At 41.6% G+C, this 20001-nt stretch overlaps 1 protein-coding gene across 1 annotated transcript in view; it reads left to right on the top strand.

Annotated features, from left to right (window-relative positions):
• LOC129188080 (receptor activity-modifying protein 1-like) overlaps positions 1–20001 on the top strand; it is a 65138-nt gene extending 45137 nt beyond the window's left edge. Inside the window, exon 3 of the mRNA XM_054788090.1 lies at positions 14422–20001. Within this exon, the coding sequence (XP_054644065.1) occupies positions 14422–14677 (256 nt within the window). The 3' untranslated portion in view covers positions 14678–20001. The remainder of the gene's footprint in view (positions 1–14421) is intronic.

Genomic DNA, 20001 nt, shown 5'->3' with positions numbered 1-20001 from the left:
AGCAACTGTTTCATCTTGCTCTCTGTGTCAGTTATATAAATTAAGATGCTGTTTTTGCTGATTTGTTTATCTGAGTGTTTTAGCCTGTTTCTTTCATGTGGAAAAAGTCGCAAATGAGATCTGTTTATTTGTCAGGATCGCCATTAGCTCTGCTCTTAAAAAAAACAAAAAAACAGTTGCGGTCGTTGGAAAGCGCGTGCAGCAGTACCTCTTTCTCACTACTAACATTTTGTAACATTTATCATATATCATATCATATATAGATATATTATATACAAGATAGTTCCACAAAAAGTACAAAGTATAAAAAGTCAGCTGTATGCATAAGGTTTAGTGACGCTATAGCCCTATCGTCACTTTTTAGAAATATATACCCTTGTCTTTATTTTATGTCAAGGGAGCCAAAATGTTCTGTTCCTTCCCTTCCGGCTACGAAAGCCATTTTAATTTCACAATCTTCCACCTTGGGTCTTATCAGCTCAAAATGAATACAAGTTTACTGAATCTCCTTGGGGTGCACACATGTCTGGTAGCTTTAATTAAGTGAGACTTCTAACGTGAAGCCTTCATTTTGTGCACCAACATTGGAATTATTCAATTTAATGATTCATTGGTCCATGAAAATAGTTGAGGGAAGATTGGAAATTAAGCTACTAAGAATATAAAAATATCTGTGCGTGGAGTCAGTTGTCTAAATGTCATGGTGCTTTTATACAATAGATGTGTCAGGGTCTCACTATTGACAGCGTGGGTGTGATGATAACATGGCAATGTTTCAGGTCATTCTTTTAAAATGACACGCAGTGCATGTGGTTCATAACCCGATGCACTTCTTTTTTTGTTGGAGATAATTAAAACATTCAAGTACTGCCGACCTGCGTGGTGCAAAAGTAGCCACCATCCACTAATAACGTAATAGAAATATGAATATTTTTCTCGTGATCTGTGTTATCTTTATTTTCTTCATGAGTCCCATCATTTTTAACGTTTTTTTCAGTAAAAATTGTAGAATTTGCGCATTTCCAAATCAAATGCATGGCAAAAAGACAGCGGTGAGGCTACCCAGAAGTGTAACCCCTTACAGGCTGGGTTGCAGGGCTGTTTCCCAGCATGTTTCCAATTTAATGCTTGCAGAAATATTTATTATACACCATGACCTTCTATAGCCTGTTATGTCTTTCACAGGGCCGCCCATCTCTACACGCGCGTAGGGCCACACAATCCATGGGCGGCCCCATTTTGCGCAAGGGGGCGCCTTCTTTGCAAATGTGCAAAGGACACCTCACTCGTTGCCACAGTGACTGACAGCACGCTGACTGACTGTAGCCAACATGCTAACCACTTGGTCACCGTGCGTCCTATATCCCGGAAGTTATTGAATAGATTATCTCTCTTTTGTGGTTGACTACAGCCTAGTATTCGTATAAAAATGTGCATATTTAAGCAAGTTTGACGTGTTGGCAGAAATTATGCATTTTCAATAAAAATGTCTAAATGAATGAAAATACAAATCTAAGGCGTTCAGAAGACGCATTTAAAGACTTGATATGTATTATGTAGACTTTATATGTAGCATACTACACTGGCTAATATACATACAGTATCAGTGGTTACAAGGTGTCACATTGATGAGCCACCGTAGAAAGTATGCTGTCCAGAAAAAAACCCAAGAAACTCTCCCAATGCTAATGTGTGGGACTATTTTATGTCTTATTTATGTCTAACATGTCTACTGTATTGGGTAATATGAGTGTAAAGGTGACTATAGGGGTGTTATTTCATGTCTAGAGGGCTCTAATAATGTTAAAACCATTTTTAGAAGGTCATAAACAGGTTTTCTATTCCCGAACTATGAAAATATTCCATTCATGAACAAGGAATCGTACTTCGGGGAAATTCACTTATCACGGTCGTGTCTGGAGCCAATAACTGCATTAAACAAGGGATTACTGTATACAGTAAATAATTCCTAAAAGATGATATGTAAAACGGCTGACAAAACTTGATCAATGAATATGTTATTGTCGTTGCAAGCAGAGGAAAACACTTTCATCGGGGTAAGGAAGAGGTACTCGAGGCAGGAACAATACAGACATCCTGGGCAGTGCATCCGACCAGTCTTTGTCTAAGTGTGGGAATGTCCTATTGTTTTGTCCCACAAATGTAGAAGATGTAGAAGAGTTTATTCCCTCTATTTGTCTCTGGGCACAATTTGATTATGCAGGTCAGGTCATCCAGAAAATAAATGAGCCGTTGTATTGTTGCCAATTACCACGTTGACAATAGCAATTTGCAGGACATTTGAAAATATCTGCCTCCTGCAACCTTCATCTAAGAGGAAAACACAGAGCAATTAATATAGAGTGCATCATTTAAACAATGCTGAAGCTCCTTGTCGAGGTTTTTGCATGAACACAACACCCATCCTTCATTTTAGCTTTAATTGGCAACGTCACAAACATCCAAATTCAAAAAGAGGGGGGAGAGGGTGGGGGTGAGTTTTTATCCCCTTGATTCATGGGACTTTTTATTGGGTAACTTCTATCTTTGAAATGTGAGATCCATACATGGACTTGCAATTTGTAAGGTAATGTCACATTACCTTAGTGATGCAGTTCCAGTGTCTACTACTACAGTACTACAGAACTACGACTACAGTATCTACTACTGTAGTACACAGAACACAAGTTGTCAAACAATTGCCACTAGAGATTTAATGTGTTGATACAGAATATTCCCATGTGCCCCATAGGAATGTTCCAAAAATATGTTTATTACATTCTAAACAGGAAATGCCAAACAGGGGTGTCCAAACCTTTTCTCTAGCAGTCCGCATGTACAGTAGAAAAATTGATGATATTCCTCACATACAAATTAATAATACTTATAAAAACTATGAAATATCCCAATGATAAGTAATAATTATGAGATAAAAAGTCAAAATTATGCTGTAGGAAAGTCATAATTATAAGTATAAAGGTCCGAATTACGAGATAAAATGTCGTCATTATGAGATAAAAAGTCAAAATTATGAGGTAAAGTTCTAATTAGGATATAAAAAGTCATAACCATGAGAGAGGAAAATCAGAATTATAAGATTAAAATTCTAAACTATGAGATAAAAAGTCATAATTATGAGATAGGAAAGTAATGGGGGGGATTTCCAGGTGTTCTTTGTTTTCTGTGTAATGTTTTAAGGTGGCTGTGTTTTATTTTGTTGTGGAATGTCTCATAGGCCAATACAAAGCAATTTATGGGCTGCCAATGATGCACTTTGGACACTTTTTCTATATAATCTTCAATGTGTTAGGTCGTACCAAACTGTTAAGCAGGTTTTACATCATCAGATGTTGCTCTCTTGAGATAAACAAAATGTTTGGTTTGTGGTTTTTCTCAGAGTGGTGCTTTAAAGATTGCCCTCCTTTTTTTGTCTTTTTAGCAGTTTGATTAAGGGAATTAATAATAAATTAAAAACTTTAAGGAAATTGTTGACCTGTATAATGTCATTGAAAATCAGCAAGGCTGTGGATAATAGAGTCAAGCTCCCCGCAAGGCATACGATTTGGACCTCAACCAACATTTTCAGGAAAAATATGCCGTGATTATGCATGATTTCAGTAAGTCTTCAGCATCTAAAGCATCCATTAAGGCAGAAAGTTGTTGGACCAAAGTGCCTCAGTTGCCCATTTTGTTACCTTTATAGGTTGAATGGGATAAATTGTTTCTTCACTTTACGAGCTGCTGTCTATGACTTGCTGCATGACAGCATAACAAAAGATTGCTTTGCCATAATGACAGCAATGACGAGGTGGAACATTTCTCTGTCTCCTGCCTTGAAAGTGTGTCCTCTTGACAGGGTGAATTCCGCCTGCCATTGACTTCATAAACAACTGTCAAACACATCAAGTAACAATCAACACCACACAGCTCAGGAACATTGTGAGAAAAAAACGGTATTTTGTCGTAGAATGAATGAATTCGACTCACTAGGTGTCCAAAGTGCAGCCATTTGCGGCCTGTGGCTGTTTTTTATTGGCCGGCGGCACATTCTAAAAATATAATTGAACTTATTCAATGCCAAAGATGTAGCTATATGTTTTTATAAAACCGAACACTCGATCCCAACAAAGTATGTATACGTCTTTTACGTTTATTCGAGCAAGATTCTACAAGAGGTGATGACGCAACTCTCCACAAATGCATTTGGCTTCAGAGCAATTTCAAGCCATAAAAACGGCCACTAGATGGCAGAAGTGCATTTGATAAGAACTCGGCATAGATCATGTGGACAGAAGAATCACGCATGTCATGAAGGAGGAAGTGGGAGAGCGTGGAGTGTAGTAGCGTGCAGAAGGTTACGCATTGTAGGGACATTTTAATGCATGCACATGTTGCCCCTCCCGCCTGAAGAGGGGTGGGAATTATAATCCTGTGGTATAGAATAAGGAAGACAATCCACAATGAGTTGTTGTATCTTCACCAGCAGGATTTATTCTTCCTCTGTCGCTTTAATACCTCCTCTATACCACTATCGCTACCAGCACCCCCTAGTGGACTTGCGGTATTACACCTGAACACCAACAATGGGGATTTGAATTATTTTAGAGACAAACATATTTTTAAAATAGTGGGGTGTCTGTTTTTAACAACTGAATTTTACATATCCAACATCTTTATGAATTATTACCACTTTTAACTACTTTAAGCATATTTATGCATTTTAAACTGTTTTTAGCCATGTTAACTTATTGTATCCTTTTTTATGTACCTTACACTCTCCCCTGCTTTTAGAAATGTCTCCTGACATTTATCAACATACCTGAGTGTAACCATAACACAGGTTAGGGATATAAGGCAAGAGAACAGTACTTGTAATTGGGTATCCTGGCAGCACAGAGTTCACTCCTGCAGTCCACTGGTGGTACGAAGGCTGTCCTAGTGCTTCATAAGTGAGCATTTCTCTGGGCTTGATGGTCCTCTGGGACCTCCTGAGGAGACTCCCTGGCTGCTCTACCTCCTGTGACACCTGTACCTCAAGGGGTCTCTCCTGCAACTGTTCCTCTTCTGACTGATGTCCATCTACGGGTTCTCCATTGTCACAACTGCAGTCCTCTATCTGATGCACATCCTCCCCGTGACCGGAATCCTGCGGGACTTGTGGTACGGGTGGATGAAACTCTCTGGCAGCAACTCGTAGTCTCTTATCAGCCGCATTACTGTGGTCTGGCTTCTGTTGATGAGTATGTTGATTTCGCACTAACTGGTAGCACGGGACCCGCGTGTATGTGTAGTCTTCCTCCGCCGAGTCAGAGCTCTCTTCACTCTGCTCTTGTTCTTTCGACTTTGTTTGTTGTTTATTTGGCTTTTTCTGACGACTTTGAGCGGGGATGTTCTCTTCAAGGGGCAGTTCGTTAACCGGCAGTAGTAAGTTTCTATGGAGCACCCGAAGTGTCTTGGAGCCTCTTTCAGGTTGCACCTTGTAGACTGGTCCATCATTAACTCTGTCCACAACACGATGTACTACCTGCTCCCAGTATGCTCGCAGCTTGCCAGGTCCACCTCTCTCTGACATGTTCCTCACCAACACCCTGTCACCTGGTTGGAGAATTACACCCCTGACAGCTTTGTCGTATTGTCTTTTGCTCTTAGCAGATGTTTTCTCACTGTTCCTTTCAGCAATGTCATACGCAGCTCGCATTCTGTCAGCCCATTTTTGTGCATATGTCTGCCGGTCAGTCGTCCCAGAGTCAGAGCTCTTTGGGGGAAACAGTAAGTCAACAGGTAATCGAGGAGGGCGACCATATAAGAGGAAGAATGGCGAAAACCCAGTGGAATCGTGTCTTGTGCAGTTATAGGCGTGCACTACGTGATTAAGATGATCTTTCCATTGCCTCTTTTTTTCTTCCTCTAAGGTGCGCAGCATCTGCAGTAGTGTGCGATTGAGTCTCTCTACCGGATTACACTGCGGATGGTACGGCGTTGTCCGGGAGTGCCCAATACCAGCCAACTGCTCGAGTCTGCTGAATAAACTGTTCTCAAATTCCTTGCCCTGGTCGTGATGAATCTTATCAGGGTAACCAAAGCGAGGGATAAAGTCGTGGAAAATCTTGTCAGCTGCGGTTTTCCCAGATTTATTCCGTGTTGGGTAAGCTTGAGCAAATCTTGTAAAATGATCTACAAGCACAAGTATGTACTCATAGCCTTGGCTTTGCTCTAAGTGGAGATAGTCTATGGACAGAAGTTCAAAAGGGCTGCTTGTGGAAATGTGGCCCATTGGAGCTCTTTGGGGCAGATTGGGACGTTTCTGTTTGATACAGGAGCATTTCTTATTAACGTAATCTTCAATCTCCCGCTGCATATTTGGCCAATAAAACCTTTCTCTGGCGAGATGGGTAACTTTTTCTGCTCCAATGTGTGCCAGATCATTGTGCAGTGTCTTCAGGATTAAAGGTTTTAACTTCTCTGGGACGACAAGCTGTTTGTGTCTGTCAGTCCTCCTGTATAGAATCCCATCTTCCACCTCTAACTTTGTCCATTCGTACAATAGCCTTTTTGTCTCTTTGGTCATGTTTCGTTTGTCTTTGTCATTCGGGGTCCAGTTCCTCATTCTCAATGAAGCAACTTCCTGAATGACCTTGTCTTCTTGTTGCGCTGTTTGTATGTCTGCTTGCTTGACGCTGTGCACATTCTGCGGTGGTCCGTCATCCTTACGGGTCTCATCCAATTGTAGTGCTGCAGCCCAGGGTACATTGTCTTCTTGAACAGCTTTGCTGCCTTGCCAAACAGCAGATACAACTTCAGCTGGGATGCTGTCTGTGTGGTCCCTCATACAGTCCTGTAATCTTAAGGGGTAACGTGATAACGTGTCTGCGTCCGTATTGAGTCTACCTGGTCTGTACTTAATGTCAAAATGAAAATCGGCCAATTCTCCCACCCATCTATGACCAACTGCGTTCAGCCTGGCAGTGCTGAGAATGTACGTCAGTGGGTTGTTGTCTGTGTATACGGTAAATGTGGGTGCATAGTATAAGTAATCTCTAAATTTATCACATATGGCCCACTTTAACGCCAAGAACTCGAGTTTGCCAGAGTGAAGATGGTAATTTCGCTCGGCTGGTGTTAATGTTCTAGACCCATACCCAATAACACGTAGCTTGTTGTTCTGTCGTTGATATAACACTGCACCTAACCCTTCATTGGATGCATCAGTGTGGAGAATGAATGGTAAGTCAAAGTTTGGGTAAGCCAGTACAGGGGGATTTGTCAGAATGTCTATGAGCGTAGTCACCACCCTCTTGTGCTCATCAGTCCATGTGATAGGTGTTGTTGATGGTAACTGTCCTTTATCTGCCTTCTTTTGTCCACCTTTGACTGTCTTGTTTCGACTAGTAATACGGTCTGTTTCTGGTTTTTGTAACAGTTCAAATAACGGTTTGGCCACACGGGAAAAGTCTTGGATGAAGGAGCGATAGTAGCCCAGGAAGCCTAACAGTGACTTCACATCTCCAACAGTCTGAGGCTTTTTGTCCCCGAGTGCCAAGACAGCGTCCAAGTCCTGTGGGTCCATTTTTACTCCTTCTCCAGACACCAGGCGTCCAAGATAACGAACCTCACGTTTGAAGAGTTCACACTTGGTGGGTCTCAGCTTGATTCCATGGTCTCGGATGCGGCTTAGAACAAGTCTTAGGTGGTTTACATGGTCCTCAAATGTCTTGGAATAGCATAGCACATCGTCAAGATAAGGAGCGCAGCACTCATCGCGAATACCCTCAAGCACACCCTCAATACACCTCTGAAATGCTGCCGGTGCATTTGTGAGTCCAAACGGTATTCTTATCCATTCATACAGCCCCCACGGTGTGCTGAAGGCTGTGAAGTGCCTGGATTCTTCACTTACAAATCCTTGGTGGTATGCGCTTCCTTGATCTAGAATGGAGAACCATGAGTTGCCACCCAAACTGTCAAGCAAGTCCTGTATTCTTGGTAGTGGGTGGCGATCTGCAACAGTCTTTTTGTTGAGTCCTCGGAAGTCGACACACAGGCGTAAACTTTGGTCTTTCTTCCTCACGCATACCACTGGGGAGGAATAGGATGAGACTGATTTGCGGATCCACCCTCGGTCCAAAAGATTTTGCACATAGTCTTTGACTTCTTTGTAGAGAGGTTTAGGGATCGAGTTGTAGCACTTCTGGACTGGGTTGTTGTCAACTACACTGATTTTTAACTGCAAGTTTGGTATACAACCTATGTCTCCTTCCTCTTTGGCAAATACATCGGATTCCTCAAAGAGCATCTCACGCACTACCTTCTGCTGTTCAGCATCTAAATGGTCTAGGTTAACAGGGGGATGCCACTTTTCAGAGGCCTTTGACACTCCTTCCCTGTTAGTCTGGTCGACCTGTGCCATACACATTAGTGTGTCTCTATCGGACTTTCTAGGCTGCTGAAAATGATCCAACTTCACAGGTCTACACTCAGTCGTCTCTTCAATGTGACCTAAGATGGTGCGAGTTGGTAGAAAAATATCATGTTTACTCTGATTACAGACTGGGACTTTAACTGCTCTGGATGAGCCTTTGGGTGCATTAACTAAAGCAGGAAACAACTGCAATCCCTCTGGTAAGTCTGGTTTTAAGGTAGGTTCAAATAAAACGGTGTCACCTTGTGGTCTTGACTTGACATGACACCTAATCTCACAAACTTGGCCACTGTGAATAGTAAGACCTTTTTTTCCAACTTTGAGTGTGTCATTCACAATGCTCTCTTCAATTGAATTGTCACGTATGACATATACAATTGTCTCAGCCGTGTGCTTCTGTAGCTTTAACGCTTCAGCAAGCAAATCACTCAAACTGACACTGCCTGGCTTTTCAAGACTCTCTAAGATGATCTCTTCTATAACATTAAATCCCAACAGCAGTCCACTAACGCAGTCCTGAGTAATGAGGACAGGTACCTGTATAGCAACTTGACCATGTGTGGGGCTCTTAATCTCAACTAGTATTTCAGCCCACCCCTCAAAAGGTACATTTGTCCCATTAGCTGCTGTTACTTTGAGTGGATCATCTGGCAGAAGGTCTTCCAGGGACAGGATCTCAATGTTAGGGAGATGTCTTTGGAGCCATGACTTGGTTAGTATGGTTACTTGGGCCCCACTGTCCAACAACATGTCAGTTTCTACGCCATTCAGGTAGCAAGTAAGCATACATCTTTTCCCAATCAGTTGTGCTACTCGGTTACCTTGTCTTTTTCTTTGCTTTGCAGGTGATTGGTGTGCAGCTGTAATCATTTCTTTGTGACTTACTGCTTTGCTATGGGACACTGGCTTGGATGTGGTCACTGGTGGTCCCTCCCCGGTGACCCCTCCCCGTTTCCCGCTGGATTCCTTCTGAGCAGGCAACCAACGGCTCGGTGTCCCTCCTTGCCACACCTAAAGCAGTGGTTGCAAATATCAAGTCCTTGTGTTGTGCATACTTGACATTTCCGCAGCTTTGTTGATTTGAGTGGTGGCGTGGCATTCACTGACATTGTCGGTACTGGTTCTGGAGTTTTTGTTGCTTGTGTGAATGCCTTTTCTAGAGTCTTTGCCAAAGCAGACACATTGGCTGTCAGTTCATGTATGGCTGTACGCTGTGCTTGGACTTCAGCTTGGGTCTGGAGAACAGTGGCTTGGACTTCAGCGACAGGCTGGGCTACTTGTTCTCTTTCCCCTTGATGTGTGGCATTAACAGTGACTACTTTGGTTTTATTTGTTGTCTGACCTATTCGTGTCTGTCTCTCAACTTCTTCATGAACTGACTTAGTGATCACCTCTAGGATATAGTCATCAGTCACCTCGTTGTCACTCATGAGCGCTTTTAAGTCTCTCCTGACATATGTATATTTTTCGCTTATTCCTTGGTACAGAGAGTGAAGAAATGCACCTTGGACTAGCCTTCCGTCATACTGAAAACCTGAGCTGTTGTGCTGTGCGGAAAACAGTACACGCTGCTTAAGTCCCATCAACCGGTACATAAATTGTTGTGGGCTTTCACGGTCAAGTTGTCTTGCATTACTGAGTTCCTGAAATAACTCGGAATTACTTTTGTCTTTCAAATGTGTTCTGAGAAACCGCTTCAGCTCAGTTACCGTTAAGTCATATTTTGTCAACAGCATATCTTTAAATGTGCCTGGTCTGATGATTCTTAACACAGCACGGATGATCTCATTTTCAGTAAAGTTCTCGGCTAACCCCTCATCGATCTGTTTGCATAGGGCACCATAACTAACATCAGAGTCTGAATCAGATATTTGTCCGCTGTGAATTTTGAATTCCCTTCTTGGTAAGAAAGCTGCTACATCTGATAGCTTGACAATATCAGAAGCCTGGCTACTTAGGGATGGCTGTTTATCCACCCTAACATGCACAACTGGTGATCCTGTTGCTAATACAGCCTCCGCCTGTAGCTCTTGCTCCTCCACACTGGCTGTTGGCTGCTGAAGCTCCGTAAGGAGGTCGTTGAAGAGCAGGAGCCGTGACATACCTTGGTCCTCTAGACTTGCCAACTGGTCACTTCTCACAAAGTCCACAATGAAGTCATAAAGTTCTACCTCGGTTGCGTCGTCACCTGGCGCGTCCTCCCTCGCCTCTCCCTCGATGGAAGCCGTCAACTTGTGGAGCACGTCGGTGTTTGAAGAGCTGATCAGCTGGTGCAGTTTCTTCTGAATGCCTCGCTGCAACTCGCGTAGTGCTGACATCTTGGATCACGGTGATGGTGCGTCTGTCCAGGTACTGATGACAGGTTCAATGGATTGATGATTAACTGCGCTCTAGGACACAGAAATCATCCCGGACGAGCCCCCAAAATGTTGCCCCTCCCGCCTGAAGAGGGGTGGGAATTATAATCCTGTGGTATAGAATAAGGAAGACAATCCACAATGAGTTGTTGTATCTTCACCAGCAGGATTTATTCTTCCTCTGTCGCTTTAATACCTCCTCTATACCACTATCGCTACCAGCACCCCCTAGTGGACTTGCGGTATTACACCTGAACACCAACAATGGGGATTTGAATTATTTTAGAGACAAACATATTTTTAAAATAGTGGGGTGTCTGTTTTTAACAACTGAATTTTACATATCCAACATCTTTATGAATTATTACCACTTTTAACTACTTTAAGCATATTTATGCATTTTAAACTGTTTTTAGCCATGTTAACTTATTGTATCCTTTTTTATGTACCTTACACACACGCACACAAAGCATTTCTTTTTCTGTTGAAAGATGGGAGTCGAATCTTTCTTTGGGTAGGTTACATGTTTATATAGTCATAAAACACAATATTTTGTGTGCCTTGAAAGATCAGTCAAAATCTTCTAAAATGGCTGGCACTGAAGGGGGTTGGCTGTTGAAAAATGGCTGAGATTGAATGAGTTAAAAAGAAAACGAAAAAAATAACAACAGCAAAAATGAAAAAAAAATCAGCAATCATTTTACAAGACTAAAGTCAAAATATTAAGCGAAATAAGTTGTAATCTTACGAGAAAAAGTCGTAATTTTACGAGAATAACAGGAAAATAATGTCATTTCAGTAGCATGAAGTTGAAATATTAAAGAAAGACGTTTTTTGTTTTTTTTACTTGTGATGTTATGAGAAACAAACAACGAATAAAGTTGTAATTTTTGGAAAATTATGTTGCGGAGAAAGTTATAATCTTACGAGAATAAGGTCCAAATATTATGAGAATAAAGTCAGAATTCCGAGAAGAAAATTTAAAAGAAGAAAGTTGAAATAGTTGGGGTAAAAAACAACAACAGAAATGGAAGAACTGTTTTAATTGGATGAGAATAAAGTCAAAATATGAAGAGAAAAAAGTTGCACTCTATCGAAAAAATAAGTCGAAATTTCACAAGAATAAATTTGTAATATTTTGAGGAAAAATAATGTATTTTTAGTAGCATAGATTTTAAATACCTCCAAGTCCGAGTCCATGGTTTTCCACCCGAAAAGGGTGGAGTGCAGGGTTGGTGCAGCATCTGTATCAGTCCGTTGTGGTGAAAAGGGAGCTGAGCTGAAAGGCAAAGCTCTCAATTTACCAGTCGATCTCCGTTCCTACCCTCACCTATGGTCATTAGCTTTGGGTCGTGACCGAAAGGACAAAAAAAAAAGTGACCGAAGTGACCGAGCACAAGCAGCCGAAGTGAGTTTCTTCCAAAGGGTGGCTGGACTCTCCCGTAGAGATAAGGTGAGAAGCATTGTCATTTGGGAGAAAAACCTGGAGTAGAACTGCTGCTCCTCTGCTTTGAGAGGAGCCAGATGAGGTGGCTCAGTTATCTGGTCAGGGCGCCTCCCGGAGGCCTCCCTGGGGAGGTGTTCTGGGCACGTCAGTCCGGTAGGAGGCCTTGGGGAAGACCCGGGACACGTTGGAGAGACTATGTCTCTCAACTGGCCTGGGAATGCCTCAGGATTCACCGGGAGGAACTAGACAAAGTAGGCGGGGAGAGGGAAGTCTGGGTTTTCCTGGTTAAGCTGCTGCCCCCGCGACCCGTTCTTGGATATGCAGAAGAAGATGGATGGATGGATGGATGGATGAACACGAGTATGAGTCTTATTTATGTCTTAAATGGCTTATTTACTCTTATTAAACGTCTACTATATTGGGTAATTCGAGTGTAGGGGAGTTATTTCATGTTTAGAGGGCTCTGATAAAAATGTATTTAGAAGGTCTTAACAGGTTGTCTATCCTCTAACTATGAAAATATTGGATTTATAAATAAGGAATCCTACTTTGCGGAAATTCACAGGTCTGGAACCATTTAACACAGTAATTTCATATACCCTTTTAATTGTCAAAATCAGGGGTTCTCTGGGTCAGGGGCGGACTGGCCATTGGGAGTATTAGTGTACTATTTGTGTAATGGGTACACGCTGCTCCCTTTCGAGGCAGAAGGTTCTGGTTCCATCCTATGGCTGGACGGTTTTTTCCCAGTCCACCCCTGTCCTCGACCCAAACACGGCCCACCAGTTGAGAACAAGTCTAAATAATGGTACAACTTCTTCAACTGGAGTTTTATTAGCATTACCTGTACTTCACACCACCTGCTGTGTGTTTATACTGCAACTGAATAAATATGTGGTCTCTGGTCATGGAGAGTTTAGACTTTTCAACATCCTCTCTGTGCACCGGGCACATTGCAGACATCATGACATCATCAACAGCACAACCATCTGCATTCATGACTAATTGATTTTCTTAGTGAGAATGTAGCTGTCTATATTTGGAGCTGTATCAACCATTTGTCTCTACACGGGTGACATACAGTCCCAATGTCACGGTCTTGACGGCTATAATTGCAGTGGTGATCGTTATGAGAGCGAGAACGCAAGAGAGAGTGAGAGAGCACATTAGAGTAAGGGGATGGGCAAAATAACTGAAATTGCCCGTCTACCATACATTGAAACCTTGTGAATTTCTCACACTGCACCTTTTCCTCTACCTGCCATCCCTCTCTCCTCTAAATACATCCACTGACAACACATGCATTATAAATGTTCCTTCTGCCTCAAACACATTCTCCTCGTGGCCTCACCCAACCAGTATGGGTTGAATAGGTGCAAAGAATCAGCAAAGCACGAGTCAAAGGTTGTGTAAGATTGAGCGTCATACTGGGAAGAGTACAAACACAGTGGTGACATGTGCAGATATGGTGGAGCAATGTGAGCATGTATTCATCATGTGGAAGTCAAAGGGGAGTTCTGGGTTTGAATCTCAGCTTGGACCTATCTGTGGAGAGTTTGCATGTTCTCCTGCTTGGGTGTTTTTTTGGGGTATGCCAGTTTCCTCCCATAGTCCAAAAACATGCACGTTAGGTTAAATCAGTGCGTCTCGAATAGCGGGGCGCAAACGTTTGATCTGTACTTGTTAGCTCAGCATATACATAACAATTTCTAAATAAAGACTGCAGCTGAGTTCCATTTTAGAACCTTCACTTTCAAGCACTATGCAACTGAACATATAGAAATAAGGCATGTCAATTACGATTTACTGTAAATCATTCCTGTGTGACATTCTTAACTTAAACAAAATGCATTTAGCCTGATGCTGATTTACATTGGAAACCATTGGATACATGCTAGTGAGAGATTCACATGGCGATTTCGAACACCGCAAAATCCATCCATCCATTTTCTATGCCTCTTATCCTCACTAGTGTTGCGGGTATGCTGGAGCCTATCCCAGCTGACGTCGGGCGAGAGGCGTAGCAGTAGTTATTTCCTGGCTACGGCAATGCCCTGAGGGTAAATAATGTGGACGTAAATGCATACTTGCAAATGAAACTCATCGGTCAATATTGTTGCATTACAGTACTTGTGTGGCATTAGTGTGTCCTATCGTCTACCATCTTTTCTTACCACGTTTCCCTGTCACCAATACAGACTCTACGGAGAGCTGACAAACTGCACGTACCTGGTGGCGCTAAAGATGGAGTGCTTCTGGCCCAACCGGCTGGTGGATGAGTTCTTCATCCGAGTGCACAAGCAATACTTCTACAATTGCTCGCTGTCAGGGCGGCTGCTGAGGGACCCCCCCAACCGCATCTTAGGGCCTTTCATCGTGATGCCCATCCTGGTCACCCTGCTCATGACTGCCCTCGTGGTGTGGAGGAGCAAGCGCAGCGAAGGCATTGTGTAGTCGAGAAAAGGAAGGTGGGATTCTTTGGACCGGTTTCCCCATCCTCCGTGGTGCTGGAGCATCACTTTGATGCTGTCATCGCAATGACACTCCAAATGAAATCATTTCTTTGAGGCGAATATGGACTGGCCTTCTTTCCTGGACTTCAAACCCTTGCTGTGAATGGTGGATGTGGTTGTAGTGACAACAATAAATATCAAACAGCTATTTATATGAACTGAAACCATGTGCACAGTAAACCGCAACACTGGAAAATAACAGGACGCAACTTTCTCAGTGAAATCTGTCTGTCTGTTCATGTTAATGTACATCTACGTGACATATCTACGTACATAGGCAAAATAGGCAGTGTTTGTAAGAAGGCAAAGTTATGTTATTACCACCAGTGTTCTACAACCACTACCAATTTAAAATGTGTTGTCTAATTTGGCACAGTCGTTCTGTATTTGAGCCCTCAATTTGCAGTGGATTATTTTCCCAAATCAGTGGTTTCCAAACTTTCCCCTTCAGACATCTGACTGGAAGTCATGTACCCCCTACTCCTGCACACTTAAAAAAGCATAAACCACACGATGAAACATTTTTATATGTTATTAAATATATTGTATATTATGACATATTTTAAAAAATCATGTGTCTTATTTTTTAACTACACACATAGGCTACTCATTTCAAACGGAGAGGGTTTTAGAGGGGTAAGATATCTCCTGGCAGGCTTGTCTTCTGTTTGGTGAATTTATTTATAACAAGTGGTGACGAGCTGTGGTATGATGCGGTGAACTGTGATCTTTGTGCTCTTTTGCTGTGCTTTGGTCTGCAATAACATGGAAATAATCAGTACAATGCAACTAATGTTCTACATAAACGTAATAATTATCAATAATAATTCTGAAAACAAAGACACATAACGTAAAGAAATCAATTAGGAAATTAATTCAATACGAGGCTTATTACTGAGCCAAATGGACATATGAGCACATGTAGCATAAAATTATGCACCAAGCAAAAATGCACAGAGCTGACATTATTAAAGCTCACTTCTGTGCATTTAGACACAGCATTAACATTTGTGAACAAGGACGAGGTGAAAGCAAGAATGGAAAACACACTTTTGTCTGTGCAGCGTCCGAGAAATTCATACACATAAGTCTCAATCTGCGTCACGCATGGCGTGTTCGAGGACCACTGGACCATTTACTTGACATGCAAAAAAGGAGCCAGGTGAGGTAGCTTTGGAAGACGATGATGTTATCTCCAAAAATTAAAGCAAAACGCACCAGCAGTCACGCTAACGTTTCTAAGTACGGCTTTCAAAAGCACTGGAGAAAGGCAAATTAACCCCTACTTTTTCGCTTGTTTGCACTATTTGGAAAGTCCAAATTACACATATTTTTTATGGTATGCGACTGACTTAGAACTATAGTTTAAATTGTTAGAAGAATGATGAAAAGAGCATAGAAGAAAGCACAACAACAAAAGGAATTAAGTGTTGGATTAAGTTAACCGGTGCACATCTCTGCTAACTGTTGCCAATGCCGAAAGCACATCTTCTGTATCATGCACCTCAGCTTTGTATTGATGTATGATCTCCCAGTGTGGTGGAGTGTGCAATGTGAACTGTTTCCTCATTGATATTTTTGAATGCTCTCTTTCCTCTAAAGGTTCATTGAGCTGTAACCTTCCTGTCAGCACAACACACACAAACACACCCACTCCTCTCTAAAAGGATCTGACTTTGTACTTTGTGCCAAAAGCTCTTGGAAAATGGAAGTCAGCATAAGGAATATTTTTTAAAAAGTCAATGATTGAATTGTACTACATGATCAGGAAGAAAACCTTTAATAAAGTCTCTTTTTGGCGTGTCAGGCATAATCAGAACTGGTGTTTCGGTTTCTTACGAGGGACAGTCGTCCCTCGCTTATCGCGGTTAAGTGGTCCCACGCACGACCGTGTTAAGCGAACTTCCGCGAAGCAGGATTCAATAATAATAAACCGAATATTTTCGTAGTTAGAGCAACGAAAACATGTTTATGACTTTCTAAATATGCAGGGTTTTTTTTTTTTTTACCATTATTAGAGCCCTGTAGACATGAAATAACACCCCTATAGTAACCTTTACACTCCTATTATTTGTTGTTTACACCCACATTGCTCAACACTAATGTGCAGGCTACGGGATCACTGCACGGACATGAGAGACGGCCACCATTCATAGCATATGGCGAGCTACCAAACTAACTAGTTAGCCTCCAATTTATTTGTTCCAAACTTAAGAAAGTGTTGCACATGAAATGGGGAAGAAGGACAAAATAAGAAGCCAAAAACATACCACTTCCAGGATGGGAGGAAAACTTTTTTTCGCTATGTCATGTCGGTCATGCCAGGGCTGACCCATGCAGAGTGTTAAGGTAATCTATGCAACATCAGTGTAACCTAATGACCAGAATACTGCATATGACATATGACTAAAAATAGGCCATAATCAACCCCAAAACACCGATCCTTTATGAATTAATTTTTGAAAAACCGCAATGGAGCGACGTTCGAACCGTGATGTAGCGAGGGATGACGGTACACAAAGGATGTGACAGAGGTATGTCGTAAACTGATTTTTCTTAGATTACAATAAACAGAACAATTTTCATCTTACTGGTTAGTTCTTGCGAGAAAAAAAAAATGCAGGACCGATCTATTAAAAATTGAGGCAAAACTACCCGTGCTTTGCCGTAGGTGGGTTAGCGTGAGAAAATCAAGCGCTCCTCTTCTGTGACATGCTGCAAACAGCCTTTCGTACCCTCCCCTATCGATGTCATGATATTGGATAAGTCCACAAGTACAGTTGGCAGTTAAGCCAATCCAACATTGCTTGAGTCGTTCTTACCTCCATGCGTGCACCAACTACAGTCACAAATAAATTAAAAAATAATGGATATAAAACTTTATCAGTATCGGCCTTGAAAAGCAGGAAGTCACCGTATCAGCTTGAAAAAAAAGTATTGTGCATCCCAAAAAAAATAAATGCTCTATAATAACGACATATAATTAACAGGTTTTCAAGAATATCTGCTAATTAAAATGAAAATGCAACCCCTCTTACTTAGGTCCATTGTCCCAGGTGGGGCACAGGCCATCGACACTTGTCCAGATATTCTTGAGCGTGGCCAAAGCTGTTCTTGTCTTGCCGATTTATAACGGGAAGACTGCGTACAGGTGTGCTTTGCATGGTTTTATGGACCTGAACATTCTCTTAAGTCCATAGATTCTGAGGTTTGTGGGTACACAGTATTTTGGGATTGAATCCACGTGCAGTTTTATAGATGAGGCCCCTGGTTCCACACAACCAAGACCTTCTGGCTACTCTGAGACATCTGTGATTTAAATACTGCCCTGCTGCTATGACGTCGTATTATTTGCAGAGCTCCTGGTGCCGAATCTGCGACAGTATGTTAATCTGTCATCAGATGCACACCCACGCTGGAGATGCTAACCTAATCAATGGCAACGTCACACAAATATCTTGTGGGAACATGATTATAGTTAATGTAATTACAGCTGCATATTGGAATCAGAAGGGGAAAAAGGAGGGCTATATTTGGGTATTTGGGGACCAGACACAGAACAAACAAGGGCAAGATTTACTGTAGATACAGATCCCAACCCCAACCCTTCTTACTAAATAATCAGAATGGTGCGAAAAAAGCCTGAAATAATCCACGAAGTCTGGTAAATTGCAGTAATACGGTCCAGTAGAAGTGATGGGACAAGCAAACAAGCACTGGCATTTAAATAACTTTTGTTTTTCAAAATATGTAATCATACACCCTGATTTTCCTATGATTCGGTTTTCATCGAAAATGCTTAACGTTGATTTATTTCAGTGGTTCTCAGTGGACAGAAATGTTTTCGCGGCCCCCTGATTTGAAAACTCTTGAGAAACTGATAATATCTATTTCTTTATCTGTACTGTACAGACTGAACTCGAAACTGACACCACCGAAATGCAACAAAATGGAGAGCAGTGAAGCATACAAGCGTATTCAACAAAGTAGATATACTCAAAGCAAATAATATATAATATATCATTTAAAACAGTTTAGACTTGGTGGGGAGAAGAATCCGTGGCGGACAGGAAGTGACATCAGGGGTTCAGAGTTGACTTTTAGCTTGTCGTCCGCTATGGCCACAACAGTAACCTGTGTTATTATTCTTATTTATTCTGATTATTTGATTATTGTACCTGTTGTGACATAATTTAAACCTGCAATAAAAGCCGGTTGTTCAAGTGTGGTGCTTCGGTGGTGTTTTCACCGAACAACTACCGACACCTAGTGACCAGTTCTGATCCTAATGGCTTATACAGTCATCCCTCGTTTATCGCGGTTAATTGCTTTCAGACCCAAGTGAGTGAATTTCCACCATATTGGATTCAATGTTAATAAATTGAAAACTTTCAGAGTTACAGCATAGAAAACCTGTTTAAGACTTTCTAAATATGTTTTTAATATTATTAGAGCCCTGTAGATGTGAAATAACACCCATATAGTCACCTTTACACTCCTATTATTCTTAGTTTACAACACATTGCTCAACTCTTATGCCACAGGGACTCGCTAGCTAGCTAATAAGCTAGCAAGTTAGAGCGCTAACCAGTTAGCCTTCCATTTTTTTTTTTTCTAAACTTAAGATGCCCAAGACTTACCACTTCGACACGGAATGGGTGGAGAATCTTTTTTCACTCTATCATGTCGGACACGCCATGGCTGACTTCATGCAGTGTTAAAGTATGACGTGTCATGTAAGTTCTCAGTGTTTTGTGTCATTACTGCCCCCCAGTGACCACAATACTCCATATCACTTGTATTTCAATATGTTTTGACAACAGTCTACCATGAAACAGCAATAATTTATTAATCAATCTGAAAAAAACACAATATAGAGAGGGACTAGTAATCGAACCGCAATATTGCGAGGGATGACTATACCGTGTAAGTGTTTTCTGCATGTAAAACTATCATTATAAAGCTATAAAAGCTATTAAAAAAAATGGGCTTTGTGCTTAAGATTCTTGCCTTTGTGGAACGGATTAATTGGATTTGCATTATTTTTTAAGGAAAAAGACCATTTTGGATCGAGTCAGACATTCTGGAATGGATTCATGTTGCTAACCAAGGGTCCCCTGTAGTTGCGTTCCTTTGATTGCTGTCAATACAGGAACCATTTTACACGTAAAATATATTCACTGATTTCTAGATTCACTTGAGTTTTCACAATGACACATTTGCGTTGACGTGTATGACAAGTACTGTACATGCCTCACAGCACAA

The sequence above is a fragment of the Dunckerocampus dactyliophorus genome, chromosome 9 (genome assembly GCF_027744805.1).
Source record: "Dunckerocampus dactyliophorus isolate RoL2022-P2 chromosome 9, RoL_Ddac_1.1, whole genome shotgun sequence".
Lineage (NCBI taxonomy): Eukaryota > Metazoa > Chordata > Actinopteri > Syngnathiformes > Syngnathidae > Dunckerocampus > Dunckerocampus dactyliophorus.
The sequence above is the reverse complement of the archived record's forward strand: the minus strand, read 5'-3'. Positions and strand labels throughout refer to the sequence as shown.